This window comes from Paralichthys olivaceus, chromosome 15 (assembly GCF_024713975.1).
Source record: "Paralichthys olivaceus isolate ysfri-2021 chromosome 15, ASM2471397v2, whole genome shotgun sequence".
Taxonomy (NCBI): domain Eukaryota; kingdom Metazoa; phylum Chordata; class Actinopteri; order Pleuronectiformes; family Paralichthyidae; genus Paralichthys; species Paralichthys olivaceus.
The window spans coordinates 12,828,308-12,854,168 of record NC_091107.1 but is presented as its reverse complement, the minus strand read 5'-3'; the positions used below and the strand labels follow the sequence as shown (position 1 = coordinate 12,854,168).

At 39.4% G+C, this 25,861-nt stretch overlaps 2 protein-coding genes across 5 annotated transcripts; one reads left to right on the top strand and one right to left on the bottom strand.

Moving 5' to 3' along the window:
• Nucleotides 1-539: 539 nt before the first annotated feature.
• On the top strand, nt 540-17,433 carry LOC109628386 (adhesion G-protein coupled receptor G2). 4 transcript variants are annotated; one of them, XM_069539965.1, is made up of 31 exons: nt 540-697; nt 869-984; nt 2,073-2,143; nt 3,080-3,157; nt 3,734-3,804; nt 3,909-4,603; nt 5,687-5,717; nt 5,803-5,840; nt 5,925-6,055; nt 6,136-6,208; nt 6,818-6,876; nt 8,424-8,462; nt 8,560-8,627; nt 8,733-8,776; nt 8,868-8,907; nt 9,196-9,230; nt 9,317-9,444; nt 9,567-9,678; nt 9,793-10,079; nt 10,168-10,369; nt 10,974-11,130; nt 11,667-11,831; nt 12,938-13,063; nt 13,158-13,203; nt 13,291-13,394; nt 13,491-13,615; nt 14,021-14,392; nt 14,495-14,778; nt 15,656-15,757; nt 16,159-16,305; nt 16,746-17,433. In XM_069539965.1, the coding sequence occupies exons 2-31, from the start codon at nt 893-895 to the stop codon at nt 16,847-16,849; spliced, it is 4,026 nt and encodes a 1,341-aa protein (XP_069396066.1). In that variant the 5' UTR covers nt 540-697; nt 869-892; the 3' UTR covers nt 16,850-17,433. The 4 variants fall into 4 exon arrangements, with proteins under 4 accessions (XP_069396066.1, XP_069396068.1, XP_069396067.1 ...); XM_069539966.1 differs by having other exon boundaries at nt 560-808; nt 885-984; XM_069539968.1 differs by having other exon boundaries at nt 560-984; nt 3,909-4,183; nt 4,271-4,603.
• On the bottom strand, nt 17,321-25,375 carry sms (spermine synthase). The gene is made up of 11 exons (XM_020085750.2): nt 25,215-25,375; nt 23,670-23,790; nt 22,244-22,331; nt 21,773-21,837; nt 21,491-21,666; nt 21,149-21,303; nt 20,918-21,007; nt 19,968-20,082; nt 19,474-19,553; nt 19,194-19,309; nt 17,321-18,514 (listed from the first exon to the last, which is right to left on the bottom strand). The coding sequence occupies exons 1-11, from the start codon at nt 25,258-25,260 to the stop codon at nt 18,484-18,486; spliced, it is 1,083 nt and encodes a 360-aa protein (XP_019941309.1). The 5' UTR covers nt 25,261-25,375; the 3' UTR covers nt 17,321-18,483.
• Nucleotides 25,376-25,861: the final 486 nt, after the last annotated feature.

Sequence of the window (25,861 nt, the reverse complement as noted above, 5' to 3'; positions counted from 1 at the left end):
ATTTACAGATGGAAAAAATCTGCTTTAGTTCATAAAAAACAAAGCTTTCAAGGATGACACTCTGTATTCCTTTCCTCCATCCACCAGCATTTTCTTTTTATCCATTTTTGACCTCTGGCGGAAGGCTATGGATTTATATTCGGATACAAATCTATTTTCCAATTATCTCAATATTGTCTTTAATCATCATCTTCTTATTGTGCCATAAACAACTGCGATCTTCCATTTGCAATGCACTCGCTGTTCAGGGTGCAGCTGTGTTTAATCTGGTCATATACAAGTTTGAGCACCACAACAATGACAGATAAATGAGGCGGTGAGCGATGGAACAAGCTCCTCCCCATTCACAGTCCTGAAAAGCCGGTGCAGAACCCTACCTAGACACAATGCTTTGCTTCTTCTGACGTAACAGTGAATGTGTCAATGCCAGGACTCTTTTTTTAACCCTGCAGAGTTACCCAGGGAACTCTTGTTTACAGTCATTTCAATCAGTGACAACACTCACCAGGTTAGGACACACCCTGAGGCGTAACTTTACTGCCAAACAAAAAAGAAATCTCAAAATACCTCGTCCACAGGGACAATAGTAGTGTGTGCTCATCAGTAGACAGTAGAGGACAGTACACCTTCCTGATCTGGTACTTATCTAAATAACTTCCTGTACAGAGGCTGGAACTTTGATAGAGACTTGCTGAAGGTAAAGTGGATTTAGGCGACGAGTGACTTGTCAGGCTGGCACTTCAAAAGCAAATGTCAGCTGTATATCCGGCTTGAACGCACACAGCAGCCAGCCAGGTTCAATAACCAGGTCTGTGTCTATTGACAGAAGAAATTATCTCATTTTTGTTGGTCTTACTTTGTTTTCAAGTTTGGATTTTACCCAGGAGATGTTATGCTACATGGAAATGAAGAAAAAGTCATGAAAGTTCCTGGGATTTACTCTGGTGGATCTTCATGCTGGAAAACATTTGCCGCCTCTGTCAGGTAAAGCTGTGAACAGTGTGTGTGTGTGTGTGTGTGTGTGTTTGTGTGTGTGTGTGTGTGTGTATGTGTATGTCACTTTTTTGTCTTCATTCGGGAAGTAGTTGAATTCAGAATAATTCACCAAGATAGATTATTTAAATACAGAAATAAGTCTTAATTCCATTGAACATTATATTTACCCTTTAACCTAGTTTCAAATCACATTTAGATTTTTTCTTACCGCAAGATTACACAAAAACAATAGAACAGATTTCCACCAAACTTGGCAGAAGGACGTGCTGTGGGTCAGAGAAGAACCCATTAAATGTTGGTGTGTTGGGGGTTTATACAGGATTTTTTTTCTTTAACATTGCAAGATTTTTTAATCTTTAATTTCTTCAGGTCACATTTAAAACTTTTGAATGTTTTTGTCTTATCTTGTTCTTTGACTCTTTTATTATTGATAATATGTTGAGGAACAGAGAAGAGGATGCACCTGCTACAATGTGGTGGTACAGTGATGCTCAGACTTATAGAGAACTTTACCATCAAGGCTAAATGATATGTAATGTAAAAATGGATACATTTGTTTGATTTCACATTTTGAAGAGCTTGTTTAGTTTTTGAGTTATTATTTTATTAAATGGAGTGTTTGATTTTTTACATAAAAATAAATCTGAGCTGATGGAAACTCAGCCTGTATTATTTCTATTGGCAGTTCGCCACAGTTGAGATAAAGGTTATTTGTTTTCTTTTACCTAAAGGTGTGTCTGGACAGGAATGCATTCAAGTGTTTAATTTGGTGTTACGTACGTCTTCAGGGCCATACGAGATAAGGTTAATGGCCACAATGACGTGAAAAGAAAACTTACAGACGTATATAATCACGGATGTACAGCGTTTATTAGCATGGGCGTGATAAGGCGAAGGTGTTCCTCAAGTTTTTCATATGACTCATTGTGACGCTTTTCTTTGACTGTCATGAAACAATAGGTGTGGAAATCACAACATGTCACTACAATGAAGCTTAAACTGTACATTTTCATTGTGGGCCAGGAAAAAAAAATTTGAAAAATGTTTTAATGTATTATAATTGCTACTTGCTACAGAATGAAGAATCCTGGTTCACGTGTCAGGCACCTACACTGGTTGCAGATACTACTGGTTGTCCTACTTACAGGTAAGGACTGACATCAGTTAGGTTTAAAAAAAAAAGGTCTGCAGACAATGGAGCATTGACATTCATCAAGAACTCAATTGTTTAACTGTAACTGTGTGACACAGGTGATATGCTCATCAAACACACACACACACAAATATTTACATTTCATTCTAATTTGTTGTAGTAACCTGTTATTCTAGTTCGATTGTTATCTCTTTCCTAATCAGAGAAAACTTCACAAAGCCTCTTCCTTCAACAAAGTGGAAAATATGATGAAAGTGTGTTTCAACAACTTTGCGCAACTGTCACATAATGTCTACCTGAGCCTCTCAACCATGTTAGGCAACTTACATTTGAACTTTCAAGTTACAAAATGGAACAAATGGAAATGGTCCTATATTCTGGGACTATTTATTTATCTATTTAATGTATAAATTGATTTGTATTTTTGTCTATTTTTCATTGTTGTCCATCCATCCTGTTCTTTTGACCACAATATCTTAAGAACAACTTGAGGGAATTTTTCGATTGGAATTTGACTGTCAAAGGTCCTCATGTTCTTGTGAATGTGATATATCAGGGACAAACCTTCACCTTTGCTCAAAGATGACCTGATTAACAGTGGATGGTCACTTCAGTGGTCAACTTCACTGGATGGTGGATGTATACAACCGTAGAACAGTAGTTCTAGTATTATCTCAGTAATTAATAATTACAATAATGATGTACATGTCTTTAAAATCTCCCACAAATCAACAGTACATACAGATCCGTCACAGGATTTCGAAATTTGAATGTGTTGAATCTGATACATAAAACATTGTGTGGATGTCCAGTGTCTTCCATCTGTGGGTCACATTCATCACCATGAAACTGAAGTCATGTCACTGAAGTTTGAATAGAATCTGTCATGTGTTTCTATGCAGACTGATGATACTCCTTTTCTCCCATCAGGTGACACTTCCTGTAATTCCACCTCCACTGCTCCATTTTCTCCTCTGACCCTCTCTACAGCAGCTACACCGACCTACGGTAAATTTACTGAAGCTGTCACTGCCCCTCACTTCTACTCCAGTTCAAACATCTGGCGTCAGAAAAGGCCAATCGTCTAATTCAACCTCTGACAAACTACTACTGTTCGTCAAAATTTCTGATCACTGCTGGTCACACTGCACACATGGTGCACTGTCACTTTTTATATTTTAGACATTAGTAGTTTCATGCTATAGTTTTAGAACAATAAATGAGAGTTGCAAATTTTTACATCAGATACTGACATATGGCCGATTCATTCTTTCATTCAGTGAAAAGGTTAACTCCTTGTTCTGTGTAAAAACCATGAAGCTAATGTGAGGTTTGAAAAAACCTGACACTGCCCTATGAGATCAACTTTAGTCATGAAGACTATAACTTGGTCTATGTAACAAATGTGTGTTCTGTGGGTTTTGGGTGTGGATGATGTTTGGGCTAAGTGGTGACAATTTATTCTAAAAATGTTGTGTTGGCTGTTAAATTCTTGGATTCAAGAATATCCAATGCTGCATTGACTTTGATAATTTTTTAATTATGTCTCCCCAAACTATGTTCTGTCCTTGCTTATTATGACAGCATACTATACTCTTGACGTCACTGTGGATGTCAGTGGACAGAAGAAGGAGGAATCAGAAATCCAGACCTGGGTATGTTGGGGAACTGGTTTTTGACAAGTTGCTTATTAAAGTTTTATGATGTCTATATGTATCCTATGATCAAATGTAATGAACATCATGTTCTTTTTCTACAGCTTGACCAAGTGTTCACAAACAACCTGGAGAGCTGCGTGTCTCTAAGCCACACAGCAACAACAACTGTCTCTACGCGAACTACATCTACAAGCACGTCAAATGAGACGACACCCACAACGACAGAAGCAACATCACAAAACAACACAACGACAACCGCCTCTACACAAACTACATCTAAGAGCACGTCAAATGAGACAACACCCACAACGACAGCAGCAGCATCACAAAACAACACAACGACAACTGTCTCTACACAAACTACATCTACAAGCAGGTCAAATGAGACGACACCCACAATGACAGCAGCAGCATCACAAAACAACACAACAACTGCCTCTACACAAACTACATCTACAAGCAGGTCAAATGAGACGGCACACACAACGACAGCAGTAACATCACAAAACTACACAACAGCTGCCCCTACACAAACTACATCTAAGAGCACGTCAAATGAGGCGACACCCACGACAACAGAAGCAACATCACAAAGCTACACTGTAACAACTGCTACAGCTTCAAACACGCTCAAGAGCACCAACAAAGCTACAACAACTCAATCCACCACAGCAGATCCAACGCTGAGCAGCAACCTGACAACTTCTTCAACCATCATCACACGGAAGCCAAATCCATCGAATAAAAACAAGGAGCGGGTAGCTCGTCAAATCAGTAACCGCCTGACAGCAGCCAGGTATCACAACACTGATTTCTTTAAGGAAAACAAACCATTTCATGAATAAATGAATGAATTATTTAATACATAAATTACTTTGAATCATTAATTAATTAATTAATTAATTATTTTGTCCATAAATTTGTCTCGCCAGAGAGAGCTCTGGCTCAAAATGTTTCATGTTTTCATGAAAGATGCTGAAAAATGTTGGATCATTATGAGACCGTGGCAGGACAAATTAAATGGCAGGCTGCCACAGCCGCAGGAAACACTGATTATAAATGGAGCTAACACTACAAAACCTGTTTGCACATGGTGGAGAATCTAATTGTGCTGCTGTTGATCAGGAAGTAGACAAGCACTAGAAACAATGCATGTTCAAAACATCTGAAATGAGCTCCTAAGGTCAAAACTTGGCTTAAAGGTACAGTGTGCAAAATGTAGTGATATCTAGTGCATGTTGCATGTTGCAGCTGAATTTCCTCACCCTCCCCTTCCAAACATGACTAAGAACCTGTGTTGAACTTCAGTTCAAACTCAAAAGTTGTTTAGTTTGTCCAGTCTGGACTACTGTAAAGAACATGGCGGCCTCTGTAGAGAGGACCCCCTTAATGCAAATATTTAAGTATTTAAATATAAAGGGCCTTTTCTACAGTAAAGAAAACTACAATTCATACAATTTAGATGAAACAAACTAGTGAGAACATCATGAGGATTATTCTACATTCAATTTCTGCCAATAGTTTCCTTTCACCTAAATCTTACACACTGACCTTTAAGATGAAGCAGACACTGTGTGTTAACCTGAACTGTGCCCACAAAATGGTGACACATGTACCTAATTCCCTCAAGTTAAACCTTGAGATGCAGGATTCTTTGATTTATATATGTCATAAAATTATTGACATGTTTATCTGTGACAGGCAGAAATGTATCAGCAGCAGAAGTAGAGACAGTTAAACTAGACAGATTAGATCAAGTAAGGCTGTAGCAACCAAACCTACGAATTTCATTTCCAAGAGAAAACTCATTAAAAACTTCTTCACTGCAGACTTAACTCAAACTTGCTCTTCATTAATATTGCCTCAATTTATGTTTCAGAAGGCTCAGAAGATCAACTGGTCTTTTTCAAGTAAGTTAACTTTCAAATGTACATGTAGTTCATAGTGTGTGAAGAGAACCATCATGTTAATGAAGATTAATTTCTGTTTTCTCAGGGAAGTGAGGTTTCATGCAGCAAAAAGACAGCAATAAAGTAAGTGACACAACACACTGTTTTCAATTGAGCAAAGTGAGTGCAAACACTGTATTTGTTGCTAACACTGACCTTATACCTCAGAAACACAAAGTGTATTGTGACGCTGCGGCTGAGCCAGGCCGTGTCTCCATGCTGTATCCTCAGTACTCTCTGTGCGGCCAGTAGAAGGTCCCCTGATGTCCGGGTAGTAGGAAAAATAGCAGATAGAATCAGTGAGGAACCAAATAATCTTCAGTTACACAATTACCAACCTAAAAAGTAAATGCAACTAACCCTCTGTTTCATTGAACAGGTTTGATACCAAATAGCTGCAACCCACTGGAGAAAAACCGGTGCATTTACAATGGTCCAGGCAGTGCATCGTGGTAAGACTTTAAAGTATTCATAAAGTTTGTGTTTTCATTACGTCTAAACTTATTCAAAAAAGACAAGAAACACTAGAGTACAATGACGCTTGGATATATTTTCTTTATTAGTGTTTTTCTTTCAAGCAGTATTCATACATTAATCTTAAGGTTAATTTACACTACTGCCAGTGCATTTTTTAAAAATGTTATGAGGTTTTTGGGGGCTATCATAGACTGTGTATAAAAGGCAGACAACATGTTTCCACAACACGAAGATACGAGCACTGCCAGAGTCAAAGCTAGACCAATCGCGAGTCAGTCTCAGCTGTCAATCATGATGTTTCACCATCAAAACCAGACTTCACAGACAATGAGCACATCAAATCAGTGTGAAAATGACAGACACCATCATTCCAAAATATTTGCTACATGTTTTGATTTGCTACATATCCCATCAGCTGACATGCAGGAGGAAGGATTTATGACCTGTACTGTAGCCAGCCACTAGATGGCAATCGAGACACTTTGGCTTCACTTTTGGGGAGCTGCCATGGTGTCCATCTTTCTTTACAGTCTATGGGTCTAACAGGCACACTTCACATGAACTATGGTTTCATCTCTCACCAGTGAGGAGTCCGGTGCTGCATATGTGGAAGATCAAGGCAACTTAACTAACTGTCAACCAAGTGAGTAAAGGAAGTGTTCAACCACCTCCTGAATTCAAAATGTACCAAATTTGGATTTTTGTCAATGATCTACACACAATAACACATTTTAACTTTTCTTCAACTAATCAATAATTACTAATTTTGTTTTTTCCTTTGTGGCCCACTCTAAAATAATGAACACATACATCACATTAACCAACTGCTTCTCTTTGATGACGCGTCTGTTGTCAGATGATGATGATGATGCTCAGTGCTGGTTTTAGCTAATAACAACTTTTTGAAAAAAGTCCTCACGTTTGTATGAAATCCTGGATTTTGCACAGACAGTGATTCCTCCCGCATAAAAAGAGCACTCTCCCAAACAAAATGTCCTGGTGGGTTGAATGTGTTATATCAGCTCCTCCACACAATCTCACACGACTTTGTTCACAAAAAGCAGCAACAAGGCTCCTTCACAAACCTCGACGAACTTACCTGTAAAACTCTGCTTCTTGTGAAAGCTGCTTGTTGCCCGAACAAACTCGACCAGCCAGCCTCGAGGCTTTGAAATGACCGGTTTGTATTTTACTTGAACATTAAATACTCGCGTCCACTTGTTGTAGGAGGCGCAGCACCGTCCGGACAGGTTCTTCACACTCTATGGTTCTTCCGTCAGCCATGATAGTAACAGCTGCCCGTGGGTTTCCTTCTCCCTGTGCGGGGCCTGACAGGCATCGTAGACCGTAAAGGTAGTAGTCATGACTGCCAGTTCAGCTCCACCGCCTCCTGGTGGCTGGCATCAGTACAGATCACGAATACCGGCTCCTCCATGTTAGTAGATAGGACATGGACCAAACAAAGAAAAAACAAAATTCAAAGTAAACATCAAATTAAATTTTCCTCAAGATTGTTTGTGTCATTTTAAAGGGATAGTTCACCCAAAAATGATAGTTCACTCATAATCTATTCACCGCTATGCTGATGGAGGGGTGGGTCAAGTGTTAACATTTGGAGTTTAAGGGCTAAGCAGCAGCCAAATCCAAACAACTGAAGTATTTGGGGATTGATTTTTCAAATTAAAAAAAGAAAAGAACAGAAAAAAACATAAAGTGCCTCCATAGTGCTCTAGTGGTGTTATCGAAGTGTCCCAACTAGAAAAAAACATGTTTTTAGCCTAAATGTCCACGGTTTTCCTCAGCCTGGAGCCATGTTCACGTTCATGCGCAATCGCGAGTATCAGGATAAACAGACTATTTTAAGCCCTCAAAGAAACAGTGCAACATTTTGGGAAATACACTTTGTCACATTCTTGGTGGAAGTTGGAGGAGGAGCTTGATACCACATATGTCTACATGGTCAATATGAAGCTACAGCTAAGTCAGATTGGAAACTGGGAGATGTTGTGACACAATCTCCAACCGAAAGTGTTTGTGTCTCTTGAATCAAATTTAAAATCATGTTTGAAAAAAAGAAATCAATAACATTGGTTAAATACTGATGATGAACTTAAAATCAATGTTTTGCTGTTGTGCTGTTCACACTGACTCAGTAAACTAATATGATTTTTACTTCATTTTCTGAAAAAGAGAAGAACTGCAGCTGCTCTACGTATTGCAGCAAAATTGGTTAGTGTTTTATCAGCAAACTAAACTACCAGATTATTATCAAGATCTATTTTATCTGAAAGCTTTTTAGAAGTTACCTTTTCTTCTTTGTTTTTAGATGCATACTACACTTTTCAAATATCAATACAGAGTCCAGAGGTGGACTTTCCATATGTCTTGTCTAAGGTAAGTTTCCCTGACACACACAGAGCATACATACATGCATGAGTTTAGGTTTCAGTATTTGACTTTAATTTCTATTTTGCATCAAAATGTGATATTTTTTTACAGGTTTCTAACATAAAGGAAGCACCAATCTGTTCTCCAGCTACAGAGTAAGTTTTCCCATTCTTCAAGCCTATACAAAACAAACTATATAACAATAAATTGAAAATAATTCCCAATATTTATAATGTTCCTTTGCAGGTTTCAATGTCCTTTTTCCACCTTTCTATTGGAATACAAGGTAATCAGCCAGCAACACATCATCATTCTGAGTTTTATGATTATTATTAGAGTGTTTATAATTGAGTGTTTGCAAAACCATAGACTGTAAATAAAGATGGATGACACATATCCACTTCCTCCTACTATGTAAAATTAAGCTAGAATATCCTGATACTGTATTTTGTCCATATAAATACAACTTGAGACACTATGGTCGCACGTTTTGCTTAAGCACACAAAACAAATCATAATCTATATAAAGTATATATAAACACTTGAGATGGCTAAAATGGATATTTCTACACAGGATGTGAATGTGTTCTGTGAAAGCACAGGAGCAATGTGAGTACTCATTAAAAAACACAACACAACATATTTTAACTGTGACTGAAAATCTGTGCCCCTCTGACTTTTTCTTTTTATTCCAGTCTTCAAAGCTGCAAAGTGATCGTAAACTTAGCTTACGAGGTTCCTATCTGCAACGTGTCGGCAGCGGTGACGAATCTGTTTCAGTTCAATGAAAAAATCAGTTTTAATGGACTGGTGACTCAAGCAGGTGTGTATATTATAAAATCATAGGGCAACAAGTCCATTCAAAATCACTTCATACAGTCAAGAAAAAAATCTGATGTATCATGTAAAAGTCCTAATTTATGTGTTATCTGACATGTCTTGCAGCAATATGTGGGAATTCAAATGCTAGTGACAATCCACAGTTCACATGGGAGAAGAGTAACCTGACGCCTCATATGTTTTGTACGACAGCAGAAGAGCCTCTCACCTTCTCCTGGTTTGTACGATTTCTATACCATCTGGATTTTGTAGATCAAAATGTCACAGATGATTCTAAACTTTTACAAATATTTCCAATGTAAGATTTCAATTTGTCCTTTTTTCTTGATAGTCAAGATGGGAAAAATGTGGTTGTAGAGCTGGACAACCAGTGTGTTCACATGCCGTCCACGACAGTCGGCCCAAACGTGACGACCGTGCAACCAAACACCACCACGACTGTGAACGGAACCTCATCCCCACTGAACACGACAGCTGAACCCCTCAACACCACCACCATCGCTGCTAATGTCACAGTGACAACAACACTCAATGCAACCACCACCGCTGCTAATGTCACAGTGACAACAACACTCAATGCAACCACAACCCCAGCAAATGTAACCACAACTGAGTCAGGTTTGTTATCACCTCAGCACTGTGAACCACTTTCAACATGTAAGTTTCCATTATCAACAGTATCCGGTCTGTATTTTATAACCTGCAGCTGAAAGCCAAGCAGACGCGCTGCTGGAGATGACCAGAGACGTGTCCAGGCTGAACTCCAGCCAGGTGGATCAGCTTGTGTCTCAGCTGGAGGATCTTTTGTCAGGGCCGACCATCAGCCTGGCTCTGGGAAACACATCCGTCCACATTGTCAGCAATCTGCTGGGTGCTTCTGCTGAGACGCTGGCGGACTCCTCCAGGAGGTGCATTTATTAACATTCTCCGACACATTTTACATTGCTGTAGAAATGAGATGACGTGACTGTGATTCCCAACCATTGACACATTTGTGGCAGACCACGGAGCCTCTAAAGTGCCAACAGGTGATTCTTTTTTAATCTTGTGAGCCCAAGATAATAACTTGTTCCCACACAAAAATATCTTGAGCACACAAGACTGATAACTTTTACCCACAAGATAATTAACCTTAAGTTAAATTGCCAACATGGTCTATATAATTTATGGAAAATAAACAACAAGATATTTATCATGAACAAACAAATTATAATCTTTTCCCATCCGTCAGCCCAGCTAAGGGGAACAGAGTAGCTGTAAGTGGAGATGAATTGTTCTCCACATTCCATTACTGTCTCCTCACAACATTAACATACTTCTACCATAGAAATACCTCATCAAAAACTGCAGGAGTTTGCGGCTTTATTCACCAGATCACTTTTTCCTCATAGTGTGGCCTGTAGCAGGTCTGTGGCCCCGGGGGTTGGAGACCACCAGTGTAACTGAACTGGCTCACTGAATAGTAGGTTAATTGCTGCTGTGGACAATAACATTTCATCTCTGTTCCATCAGGATTATAGGGATCATTGACACAGTGGGGTTGAAGCTGGTCCTCAACGATCAGGCTGAGTCGCTCTTGGCCTCGGCAGTGGCTTTGTCTGTGAAACCAGCAGATGGCAGCAACTTTGAGGAAACGTTTTTTTCCATCTCAGACCCCACTAATGTACTGGTATGGCACCATTAACATTTCACTTTATAATATACAATCTGAATGTGGTGATTTATTACTCTTACATCACCAGCAGAATACACAGACTTACTGAGATTTTTAAATGGAATAAAGTCCTGGTTATGTTTTTTTAAATAAAATAGTGTGTTGTCTATTACCCTGGTAGTTTCATAGTGCTGTTAATGATTAGAAATTGTTCTCCAATATAAAGTGTACATACTTAATACATACTTAAGTACGTGTTCCCTAAAACTCATGTAAATCATTGAGATTTCACCCACATTCAGTATTTTATACACATGTGGAAAGGTTGTTTCTGCCTGCAAACGTTCACAAGGTGATCTAGGTCAGAAATTCTGACTGCCAACCTATACTTCTTTTAATCTCAAACATGATTTCTAATGTGTTGTCTATGAGTACCTTCCTGGATTACACTTGTTTTGGTGCCCGTAATTGCCCCAAATAAAAAGTGGTGAAAAAACATCCATGGTGATAAAAATCTGTTTGTTTAACCTGTGTTTCTCTGTGTTTTGCAGGTCCGTGGGGATCCCAGGCCAAAGAGGAGCGTGAGAGCGGACTCCTCCATCCCTCAGGGCTCCATCAGGCTGCCCCCCACCCTCACACAGGACCTGACCACAGAGCAACAGCAGCTGGCCTCTCGACTGCAGTTCAATTTCTACCAGAAGAGCACAGTGTTCCAGGTCTATATGGTCAACCAATGTTCCATTTACACATAGGTGTTGATTATCAATGGCTGAGGAGAAACAGGAAGCTGAGACTTTTGGGTTTTGATTCCTACAGATATTTATTACTCTTATCACCTTTGTTTTGCATGTGTCCCTGCTGGTGACAGCCATTGGCTTGAGGCATTATGTTTGTCTTTGAACACCATATCTCAGGAATGCCTCAGGGGATTTTCCTCAAATTTGGTAAAAAAATAATGTTGTATTAGATTCATAGATCACCTGATTAGATTTTGATGGTCACTTCAAGGTCGCTGTGACCTCACAAAACACATGCTTGGTATCGTGAAGGCAATATCACAAGAAATACTTGAGGGAATTTCAAATTTGGTACAAATGTTCACTTGGAATCAAGTATGAACTGATTAGATTTGGGTGGTCAAATATCAAAGTCACTTTCGTCTCAGATCTTTTTGGCCTCTTAAAGGTCCAGTGTGTAAGATTTAGGTGAAAAGGAACTATTGGCAGAAATCTTATGTAGAATAATCCACATGATGTTTTCACTTGTTCGTTTCATCTAAACTGTTTGAATTGTAGTTTTCTTTATTCTAGAAAATGCCCTTTATATTTAAATACTTTATATTAACATCGAGGAGACCTTCTCTATGGAGGCTGCCATGTTTTTTACATTAGTCCAGACTGGACAAACCAAACACCTTTTGAGTTTTTATGACAATTAAAGGCTACCACAGGTTCTTTTTCATGTTTGAAGGAAAGGGTGAGGTGAGGGGGTGTTCAGTTGCAACATGCAATTTCAACACTAGATATCACAGAATTCTACACACTGTACCAAACTCAAGTCTGCCTTTTGTAAAATTCTTTAAATTTTAACTAGTTGTAAGATTAACTGATTAGATTTCAGTGGTCAAAGGTCACGGTGACCTCATATGAGTCTGGAAAATGAATGTCAGCTGAAACTGCATTGGTTAATGGAAACACACAACCACTGAGTTCTTTCAGGTTTAGTGCTTTAAACTGAAGTGGTGCATTTACTTTTGAATTTCACATTAAAACAATTGTCTGTACAGAGTGTTAATTTGTGTTGTCTTTAAACGGCCTCACAGGACAAATCTTTGGGTGAACAACGCAAACTAAACAGTGGCATCCTGGGAGCGAGTGTGGCCAACCTGTCAATCACAGGACTGAAGGACGATGTTGTGATTCGCTTGAGGAACAAAGAACCAATTCCTGTGAGTCTGTTTTCAAACACTGTCCCTCCCAACATCAGGTCCAATTAGAGGCTGTAAACTGAGAAAAGCTCTTGTGCCTTTTCCCAAACTACAGAAGGATTTCAAGGCCATGTGTGTTTTCTGGGATTTTACATTTAATAGTAAGTTTCTCTAATATTTTTTAACAATTAGAAAAGGATGTGAATATAAACAAATTAAAATGAAAATCTCTTTTTTTCACCCAACAGATGGGTCAGGTGGTTGGAACCCTGACAACTGCTCTGTCCTGAACAGCACAGACAACATGACAACTTGTGGCTGCAACCATTTAACCAGTTTTGCAATCCTGCTGGTGAGAAGATGATCCTTTTTCATTTATTCTCATGCATCTTTTTGTTTGCTAATAAAACTTAAACCCTACTGTAACTTCTCTGTGTTTTTCAAACAGGACCTCTCAAGACAACCTGTAACCGATGCTCTCCAGGCCACCATCCTCACCTTCATCACATACATCGGTTGCGGAATCTCTGCCATCTTCTTGTCTATCACCCTCCTTACCTACTTGGCGTTTGGGTGTGTATTAAGAGCCAAAACATAGATAACACACATCCACTTTGATAATTGCTGTTGAAGCAATTGGCTTGTATGCCTCTGCGCCGACAACAGACAGTGGCTGAAGGCATTTGTTTATGGCTTGTCCGTCTGTGCCATTCTCGTGAACATGATTTCTCAATGATTTCAGAAACCTTTTCAAATTTGGTAAAAATACTGTGTTGGACTTGAACTGATTAGTTTTGGGAGGTTAAAGGTCAAAGGTCAAGGTCACTGTGGCCTCACAAGTCATATTACCTTAAAGTTGTACTATTTTTTAAAAACTAATTTATGGTTTAAAGTGAAAGAATGTGCTACTTCACAAATAGTCGAGATATTTATGATAAATGCATATTTCAAATTGTCTTCACCATTTAATCCCTGTAGGAAATTGCGTAAGGACATTCCATCCAAAATCCTGATCCAGCTGTGTCTGGCTCTGCTGCTGCTGAACCTCGTCTTCCTGGTTGATGCTTGGCTGGCGCTCTACCCAGACGCCTTGGGCCTCTGCATCTCCACTGCCTGGTTCCTTCACTACTTCCTGCTGGTTTCCTTCACCTGGATGGGACTTGAGGCTGTCCACATGTACCTGGCCCTCGTCAAGGTCTTCAACAACTACGTATCACACTACATGCTGAGGTTCTCGTTTGCCGGCTGGGGTATCCCAATGATCGTGGTCATCATCGTCATTGCTATTGACAAAGATAACTATGGCCTTGTCTCCTATGGAAAGTTTTCTGATGGCACTACTGATGGCTTGTGAGTTTTTCGAAACTAAGTGAAAAATACTCAACAAACATGTCAAATTAAAACAGCAAAAACATATCAAACCCCATGACTCTCTCTTGTCTTCCCCCACAGCTGCTGGCTGAAAAACGACATCGCCTTCTATGTCGCCGTGGTGGCTTATTTCTGCGTCATTTTCCTCTTCAATGCTATCATGTTTGTTGTGGTGTTGGTGCAGCTGTGTCGCATAAAGAGGCAGAACCCACACAACGCACAGCACCGCACCACGCTGCAGGATGTGCGCAGTGTACTGGGGATAACCATCCTCCTGGGCCTCACTTGGGGCTTCGCCTTTTTCGCCTGGGGGCCCGTGAACCTGGCGTTCATGTACCTCTTTGCCATCTTCAACTCCTTGCAAGGTGAGGGTTCACACCACAGTTGATCCAATAAAACCTGAATTTGTAATCATGGGGCCTCCACAGCAACAAGAGGAACATTTTAGTTTTTTATACTTTTTAGGATCAATGTACCAAAGCACCAATTTTCTCTGTGAACCATTGCTATCTACCCAAATGAGTTGCATGGAGATGAGCTATTATACTCCATCTCTAATTCATACATCATCACTTGCACCAAACCTGCAGGATCTACTCTGACACTTTCTCTCTGCCTGGAGTCCAGCTCTGAACTCAACAAACACCTTTTTCTGAGTGTGTGTTTTGCCTTTGAGGCTTTTAAAGTCAATCTTACAACAGTCGTTTAAACCCTTCGCAAAAACTCTTTTCTTATCGACCACTCAAAGCTTTACACAGATTAACACTCACCAATTCATACCCACATTCATTCAGGGCCTTTAAAGTGCTTTTACTATCACACACAATTCAAACACTACCAGCAGTTGTCGTGGGAAATTGAGGGTTCAGTTTCTTGCCCAGAGACTCTTTATAATGCTGACTGGAGGAGCCAGGAATCAAACATTCAAACTCCTGGTTAATGATCAACAATCTTTTCTTTAGTAAGGCTTTAGTCTTATAGCACTCTCCTTGTGAATTGTATAAATAGAGCAGTATCTAGTAACAATGGACATTATGCACACTGGCAGTTTTCAGTTAAACCTAAATAAATATCCAACAGACCCCTAAAGGAAAAGACAAAGACTCAAACAGACTTTGCATGTCGCATACAGGGGGAGCAGGAAAATTCTAGCTCTCAAGTATTGTTTCATTTGACATGACATTATGCTCCACATTGTAAAAGGTTTGCTGTGGCCTTTAAAAAATGCTTCTGTTTTTGCAGGTTTCTTTATATTTGTGTTGCACTGCGCAGTGAAGGAAAACGTGAGGAGGCAGTGGAGGATCTACCTGTGCTGCGGCAAAATGAGACTGGCAGAGAACTCAGGTTAGAGTGACATTTCACAAATCCACCATTCTGGCTGTAATCTAACCTTTACGTTTTCAGTGCTCATGTACGATGTCTGATTCCTGATGCCGTCATATATCAACATCTGCTCTTTCAAAGTCAAGGCCATTAGATGCATGCTTGCAGGGAGAAATGAAACACTGAACTCTGAATGATGTCACATTTCATCTCAAATCAAAATCTAATCAATTTGTATTTGTATTGCTCATATTCACAAATCAATTAATCTGTACATACTCTGTCATTAACCATTGACATCGGTGAGGAGAAACTCCCAAACCAACACTAAAACCTCAGGGAGAGACACAAAAGGAAGATCCTGCGTCACAGAGCAACAACATAACAATATTTACAACATCTTGTGAAATTTCTCTTCCCAGAATGGAGTCGTACTGCAACACAGAAGAATACAAAGAAGTCGTCAGTTACCAGACTGACGTCCCTTAACTCGTCTCAGTCGTCCCAGTCCAACAACTCATCCAGCTCCTCCTCTTTTCTCGCCACTTCAGAGCAGACTCGTGGCATCGGTAAGTGAGGACAGTCGATGATTTTACGTCAGAGCTGTTTGACTACGACAGGTTTAGTCATTAAAACACTCAGTGTGCTTTGGTTGGTTTTCACAGCAGGACTTTACTCCACCATATTATATGTCTAAATAAGTTTTGTCTATTGCTGTAGCTTATTAAATATTTCTACTGTAACAATGATTTGACATGTGTTTGGCCCAAAGTGCAGTATGAGAGCTCACTAGTTTATAATTTTAAACAAGATACCAAACATCACAATTAATACATTATTGTGTATGAAAATGTGGATATCAGTAAAAGTTAAATGTTGCTTTTCCAACATATTTTGTGTTGACACCTTTTATTTTTTCTGTCAAACAGCTCCTCATTGGGGATATAGTTACTATTTAGTTAGACATGTTGTATTTAATAGAGGTAACGACAGCAGTGCTGTGTTACAGGTAGCCCATTGGAAGACAGAGCAATCACAGCGGATGAAGAGCCCGGCATGGACGTGGTCCTCAATGAGATCAACAGACAGTACAGAACCCAAAATGCCTCCTGATCCACAAAGGACTGAACACACCATCTAAGAATGCCTCTTATTTTGAAGGACATGTATATAATGTCAATTAAGCAGAGTGATTTATGTATTTTATGACAAAATGTAAATAATGCATTATGGTTATTGGTTTTTATACATTTTTCATACAATAGCCTTTATTCCTTTGTACAGTGATGTTATCAGTATAGAATATTCAGATGGTACAAGGCCAGAACACATGTTGGATTAAATGATTGAATAGTCCAAAAAACTAAATATCTCAGATTTGATGCATCTGCATTTCTAATACTATAGAGAAAAGGTAATATGAAGTATTTATAAGGATAGGGTGTTGAATCTTTCATCCATCCATCATCCGTACTACTTTTCCTTTTGAGGGCTGTGAAAGGACTGTTGGGCCTTGGTGGAGGTATGAACTCTACACAGTGTTATTCTAGTTATTCATTTCTTTAAAAAACCAAGGCAAGGCACTTTTCCCCCCAAAACATTTTAATTGTAAATGGTCACAAAAATGTCTCATCTCAAGTAGGACAGAAAAGCATTTGGTGAAATCATATATAATAAATAAATGTAACTGAGTCCCACAGGGTTGCTCACGTGTAGATTCGCTGTGTACTGTATATGCAAGCTACATTCACTGTCCTTCACATGCACGTTATACAGTCTTAAAAAAAACTTTAAATATATCAGGAGAAACCAAGGTGCTAATAAAACATGACATAAAAACAGCACAAGCACAAAGGTGGCATTAAAGTGGTGGAAATGTTTCCCTTTTAAAACACATTTGGACTTCAACACTACAGTCATCACTGGGCGTGATCACATCACCTTGAATCAACCTGAAAGAATCAAATCACATTAGAGTGGCAGTAACAAAACTAGAGCTTAAAAGCGACTCCCTTGAGCTGCGCTTAGTCTATAGATTGGCCTATCACACAATTTGAGCTCATAACTCAAGAAAAAAAAAATCTAAAGAAAATAAGAGAACTCACACTTGTTTGTGAGGTGAGTTACACCACGTTATCAGTGTATCAATCAGTGTTTAAACATCTAACAGTTTTTTTTCAGCGTACATGCAAATGGACATTCCAAATCAAATAACACAAATGAAATACAACTCGTGAGTTGTAGTAAACAATGGTGAAAGACAACCAAAAAGGAAGGAGAAGGAAGAACAGGGTAAAATGGTGTTGATAGATAGGGGATAATAAAACTGTCATTGTGCCCTTTGAGATGTGTTCAGACTGAGTGTTTTGCGGCCAATTACAGTCCAGGTGTGGTTACAGCTGCACCGATGTTAAAGTAACAGGCTGCCCTTAGCGATGAATTTCAGATTTAGGATCAGTTTGTCCAACCTTGGACACAATCTGTGTCTCAAAAACAGATTTGTGGGTAAGAGGTTGAAGTTATTTGTAAGTATAAACTACTCAGACTTATAACCATCACAGGAACTCCAGGAATTTTTGTTTTGCTTCTCCGGATCCAGTCTTAAATCTTTTAAAGTTCACAAAACGACACACTTCTCTCGGCTTTGAGATGTGTGTAATTTACATGTTAAATTCAGTCTGAGCACAACCTGAAGGTGACAGCAGAGAGAGAGGAGTACAGCATTCACACTCCAGAAATCCAGAGCTTTACTTTTTCCATATGGTGTAGAAAACCCATCTGACACAGTAGATTAAGGATCATACTAAACACAATGACAACAAAAAAGTGCAATATTCCTGTTCCAGAATGAATATATGAACAAGTGTTTCGTAAAGTTGAGTTTCTGTAGTTTTGTAAAAACTAACTGGGACAAAAAAAACCTGAAGGGTTCAGGCTATTTAAAAAAAAAGCTGTTTGTGAGAACATGGTTATCAATAAGGGCCAAATCTACAAGAATAATATAAATATCACACTATCATGACTGTAAAATATTATTTAAATATATTTGTAAATTGTATCTATTCAATAACTCACCTGCAACCATCTATTTAAATCTAATAGTTCCAGGAGTCTCGGACAGTGACTCATATATTTTGAGAACCGTTCATCTTATAGGCTTCACACTTATCGTTACCCAGGATTTGGGTTAGCAGTGGCTGAGACTCATCAACATATGTGATGCTGTTGGTCACGAAAACAACATGACACATCATGACAACAGCAACAACTGATAGTTTGGGGCTCTGCACTGAGACGAGCTTCACAGAGACCAAATCCCCCAACCAATCTTTATTTGCTGCAGGTAATTTGAACAGTTTCGGAAAAAAAGCTGCAAGGCCAAGTATCAAAATCACCCCAAACAGACACTGCACTAATTAAAACAATATCTAAAACAATAGAACTAATGAAAGGATACAGCTCCAAGTATGAGGGCACACACACCACCTCTTTGGAGAAGTCCACGGGACACGAGAGCTTCCCCAGCTGTTCCTCATACAGACTCAGTGCCTCTGACATGTTTGCGCTGTTGCCCTGATGATGAGAATACAAATACATACATATATACCATAACTGAAAGTGGTGTTCCAATATTCAGTCATAAGAAAAATGGAAAGAATCTTTTCCCTTTGTTGATTTTCAGAAAATATCCCTGTTTGATAATTCAAGACTAAATGTTATATTAAACACTGACTTACCTGTGTGAAATATTTTCCAGTCGGGTGCAGGACTTTTATTGACAGATCTAAGATGAGACGCAGGAACTCCCATGTTGAGTCTACAAACAAATCCAGTTGAGACAGTTTCAGACAGCTTCAGACATTTCTCTGCATTTTGTAATAAATTATTACATAATGCAGTAGTTATCACAATTTTTTTTTTTTACAGAAATGTTATAATATGGACCATTATGTAATAAAGGGTTAAAATCAATCTGGCTGTTAGAGTACAGCAGCCGTAAACCTTTTTGAGGGGATCTGACATCGAGAACAACTGTTAAGAATTCAGGTTTGCCATGCTTGTAAAAACTCATCTAAGAAGATTCCCGGTGAACGAAGCACCACAGACGAACATTTTTGGAGTGACATTTCTAAAAACATGCTTCCACCTTGTCATTAAGTGATATTAGATGAAGAGTTATGGGGAAAAATATAAACAACGTGCACATATTAAATATGTAAAATACAGAGACCTTCTTCCGGCTCCGTGGATATCGGGACTGCAGTAAGGTCATTTATTACGTAATCAAACATCTGTCCTTCCTGGACATACTTCTTCAGCACAGGGACACAGTCCTCAACCAGTATCTGTAATGTACAAGACAAGGAGAGTCCACTTATTAAAACTCCTTTCATTTGGAAAACATGGTCAATCCCTAACTGTGCACACTTGCTCGATCAATTTGCATTTATCTTGCTCTTGTCTTAAATTTAAATTTCTTTCAATTAGTTGAGACGCAATTTCCAGAGTCATGAAACTTGCTCCCTTTTAACAGGGGTAAATCACCATGGTTACTAATGCTGACTCTACTCTGGAGCAGGACACTATAGAAGACCAGGTCAACAGCTCCACCTCTGACCAATCAGATCACTGGAAATACTGAGTCGTCATTCCTACCGGCTCCAGACACAGACAAAAGGGTTAATGATAGTGACGAATAATAAAGAGCAGTGGATATTACTTTGGTAGTTTACAATATTCTTTCATTCCCAGTTATGATGTTTATGATTATGTTTTACACTCTCATGAGAAGACTTGGTGTTGATGATGATTGGAAATAAAAACAATGTCTTGTTATCTTTGATGAGGAAAAGAATCCACAGCATCAATTAAATCTAATTCACTTCTATCTGCTTTGGCAAAACAGAAACAGTCTCACATTAGTTTTATCTTACTCATTCAATACTGAAGATATACATACAAAATAATTATTTATAGCCTTAGCCTTACTGTTTATATCTGGGAATAACTTCCAGTGTTTGCAAAGCTTCTTATTTTAAAACAAGATATTCATCAGGTTTAACCTTGTTGCAAATGCAGCTCTGAGCATAACAGCTGTCTTCAGGTAACAAAGGCAGTTACTAACCAGCTTCATGTTCCAATTACCCAGGATTACCCAGTGAATATTTATGCAGCACTCACTTGGTAACAGTCTCCCTTCAGGTTGTCCAGGATATTGCCGCAGGTTTTTCTCATGTGCACCTTGCACCCGTCGATCACCTTCTGGTCAATGTGCACACTTAGTTAAGAACCAATCAGGTGCATTGTTGTAGTTGTTGGTAAAAAGGCTGCAAGGTAAAAACTACACTGCCTGAGTCACTCCACAGGAATTTCATAAGACAGTTTCAGTATTAAAGAACCCATAAAGGATATCTCCACCATGGTGATCATCTTTGGCTTCTGTTTGACCACCTCGGCGAGGATGCCTCCATCGCCTCCTCCTAATATCAGCACCTCTTTTCCAGCATAGTTCTCTTTTCCGTTACCTATGATGGCTTGGGTGTAGGCCAGGTCGCTCTCTGCCAGATCTGCAGGGTAAATGATTCATTTACACACACACATTCATACAGTACATCCAGCATACAACCGGTATAATCAAGAACATTAATCTTGAATAATTATAAGTGTACTCTATTCTGTTGGTGGGACCAAACTGAGTATTTTCTGTCTCAAAATGACTAATGAGCCATGTACCGTGGGACTGTATGCACTTACTAACATCTCCGTTGAGTATTAGGATATTTCCAAACTGCTTTGAGTGCAATATTCTTATGTTTTGGTATGCAGAGTCTTCCTCGTACAACACCCGGTCAAAGTCATACTCAATCAGTCTGCCATCAGTTGTTGGCCAGTATCGGTCAACTTCTCCCCCTCGTACGAGAGCTGGGAGCCTGAGGGGGTTAATGGTGAACAATACAGTTAATCAATATCACTGCAACATGCAAGCTGCATGAAATACAGCCATCAACTTTCCACAACACTGGCAAAGCTACAAACCTTTTAATCCTTGTAATATTGCCTTTTAGGAGATCCTTTAGCTTCTTTTCCAGTGCATTTAAAAGCTGTAAGACAAACAGTTGAGTCTTAGACACCATAATAAGCTTGAGTGAAGAAACATTTTCATCAACTAAAGAGATATGAAATAAGAAACACTCCAATGGCAAAACACACTGACAGTGAAGAAAGCAGCAGCTATTTCATTTATTGTTCACTGTGTATATACTTGGGATTCCAACCTAATTGGTGGCACAACCAGAGGATGACTAGATGTGCAGTTTGTGGGAAAGAGTGTTTGGACCGTGAAGGCAAGTCGACAACATGTGCAGGCAGGAATGCTGCACTGTGTCCTTTAACAGAAAGAATACTTCTACACTGTTACTCTCAACACATGCTTTTTACATTTATTAGCATGAAGAAGGCTTTTAGGTAAAAGTTAACGTATCATATGTTATTTTATGAATCACCTACATTGTCTAGTTGTGCAATGTTGTCCTCTTGGTAACACTGCAGATCAATGGTGACCAACCCATGGGAGTGCACACGCAGAACAACAAGCCTGAGAAATTCAAAGATAAAGAAAAGCAAAAAAAGTTAGTTTAGTACATTTATTTTGACAAAATGTACAATTCACCCCAGAATCGACCATTTCAAAAACTCACTCCCTGCCTTAAAAAAAATCTCTGTTTAAGGTTTGCTGTTTGAATATTTGAAAGTTTTCAAAGTTCAATACATCCTCCACCTCGCTCCTTATGCTCTGTATGGATGTACCAAACATCGCTTCTCTGTCACACGATTCAACTTCAATTTCGCTGAATGGAACATACTGAGCATGTTGACAAACAGCATACTGCACCAAGACCACAACCACCCAGCCAGGTCTCCACTAAGGAGCTAGAAGCATCAATGAGTCCAAAATGCACAAAATATACCTCCGCACACATACCTCTATGCTGAGATTTTACTTTATTTTAATGCAAATCATCGGCAGTATGCACTACACCTGCTGGTAGGAAATACAACTTTTGGGAATTTTACTTTTAAAGAACTGTAATGCATACAAATGGAAGCCCTACATGTAAAATACAAAAAAGGGGTGGAACACATGGAATATAGAAAAACATTTTAATTTAATAAGCACCTTGTACTGTAATTATCCCGTCTTTGTCTGGATTTGCAAAACAAGGAGTGACAGGCCAACGTAAAAGAAACAGAGAGCTTAAGCCACTTAAAATGATGAGAATTATCGGTGTGGCAACTGTGCCCGGTGTCACAGCACATCTAAAGATCCTGTCTTTAGACATCTAAGAGCAGGCAAAGGTTTTCCTTTTATGAGTTTTATCACAAGCAGCCCAGAACATTTTACTTATTCATAAAATGCCCACATAATAGGGCTCATATGGGTAAAATTACATGCATGCTTAAACATAACGAGAGCTCCACCCAACATCCTGAGGTGAACTATCCTGTTGTGCATCATTCCAATGAGTTCTCACACTCTTCCTCTGCCATCACCTGACAGTTTAATGGACTGGATACATTCTGATTATCAGCAGTGTTAATGTCCAACCCTGAAGTCTTAGTTCTATCATTCACCCCACTACTACTAAAGCAACAAAAACACTTCTAAGAGCACTATTCTAACAAGGAAAAGGGAACCCTAAAGATTTTAAGTGATTTAAAATTGATTGATTTCAAAATGGTAGGCTAATTAATGAAAACACTAGTGTGGCCTCATACAGCAGAATTCAAATGGAATGTGCATTTTTATTCAAAATGATAAACTAATATTATGGATAAACTACACTAAGTGGGAAATCCCTAAATCAGTGCTGTACCACCAAATAAAACACAAAGTGTATAAAAATTGTGGGACACATAGAGCAGTTGGTCTTACCTGCCATGTTTGCCTACAAAAGTAGCAAGATATCCATGTCCATTTGTGTCATGGACAGTCTCTGTCATTTCCTGCTCCTGAAGTATGGACAGTAGGTCAGGAACTGTCGACGCAGGGTCAACTGGGAAGCACAGAGAACGCAACAATGAGAAAATAATCTACACTTATAAATGATCTGCATCAGTGAAGAAATACAAAATGTAGTTGAATATTGGTGTTGAGTAGCAATAAAATAAAATAGTCACCAACTATATAGAACTTGAATTAACAATATAAACATTCTCTTTGTTTGAACAATTTGAACATAGATGCACACATTTTCTGCATCGATTCTTCTGTTAAATTTCCGCAGCAAAAATCTGCATCAATGTGTACACACATGTCTGTGAAAGAATATAAAATAAAACTCCAACTCACTCTGTTCATTACTATGCACCACATAACCCTTCCTTCAGTGCGTTAGTGCATGACTTCCAACTACAATATGTGAGTGGAAGATAAGAAGATAAAACTTTATTGTGCTCTCTCTTTTTTTTTTGTAAATCTTGCTCTGCAGTTTTCATTATTGGTACCTCATTAATTAAACAATAATTTTTTATATCGAGTGGAATAGATTCTGTTCATTTCGTTTCCTTACTTCCAATCTTGTTTCTGTAAATGTTGGATAATCAAGTTTATTTTTAAATACTATGCACTACTGCTTTCCGAACAACAATGTAGCACTCTTGGTATAAATATTTAATGACACCATATGCTCTATAAGTAAGTTTACATTTGTACTCAGGATGAGTATTTCCATCGTTGGCAGCTTTACACTCCATTTAGGAGGGAAACGTTATGTTATTTTAGACTCTACTATATTAATGTAACAGATATATTTACATAATGTTTTTCAGATTCCTATTAAACACATGATCAATTTTAAACAGCCCAACACGATATGAAGCTGTGTCACTATATTAACACACCGTGTAGATAACAGATACGTCTTTGATTATTAACACAAAATAGATCAGAGCTCAAACAGTATGCTGTGTTAGCACACAGTCGCTTCTTTAGTTGAGGGTGATTGTCTGAACAGGCACATCGTGTTTTAGACACATGCAGGTTCATGCTGAGGCTCTGCAGCATCACGAGCGATGAACGTGCGAAATAAAAACTACAAAAATGGCCGATCATGCGCCACTACCGATAGCTCTGGACCCAATGCAGGATCGGATGCACTTTATTCACATTGTTCGGCGGAGAAGTATCGAACCGCTGCAGAACAACGACTCTGTGTAGACCAGAAAACAACAGAACACACACCTCCGAGTCAACATCACGCATTTCTATAAACAACCACCTGCTTCACATTACAGCGGCTCTAAAGACTGAATGTGTACATGTCTGTATCGGCCATGTTTCATCCAAACTAATGCGCTACTGCTGTGAAGGGCAATGACAGGCGAGCGAGTTCGTTGGCATTAGCTAGCTAGCATGCAGCCCCACTGCAGTGACTGTGACCGGGCTCCCGCGTTTTGCCGCGCGTCGCGCTCCTCCTACCTGCCGTGGAGAGGTTGAGGTCGAGGGTGTAATGTCGCAGTGCCATGTCTGACTGCAGCCGTCATCCATGCCTGGAACAGGCAGGCAGCGGATATTTATTAGCGGAGACAGAGGGAGGTTCCTGCCGCTACCAGCGCTGATATCACTGCTGCTGGCAGAGCAGGCGGGGCTACAAGCAGCCACCGCAGAGAGGAGAGACTGAAGCGAGAGAGTACCCCTCCAGGTTTACAGAGAGTAGCTCTCCAGGTTTACAGAGAGTAGCTCTCCAGGTTTACAGAGAGTAGCTCTCCAGGTTTACAGATACTGACCCTCCAGGTTTACAGAGAGTAGCTCTCCAGGTTTACAGAGAGTAGCTCTCCAGGTTTACAGATACTGACCCTCCAGGTTTACAGAGAGTAGCCCTCCAGGTTTACAGATACTGACCCTCCAGGTTTACAGAGAGTAGCCCTCCAGGTTTACAGAGAATAGCCCTCCAGGTTTACAGAGAGTAGCGCTCCAGGTTTACAGATACTGACCCTCCAGGTTTACAGAGAGTAGCTCTCCAGGTTTACAGAGAGTAGCCCTCCAGGTTTACAGATACTGACCCTCCAGGTTTACAGAGAGTAGCTCTCCAGGTTTACAGAGAGTAGCTCTCCAGGTTTACAGAT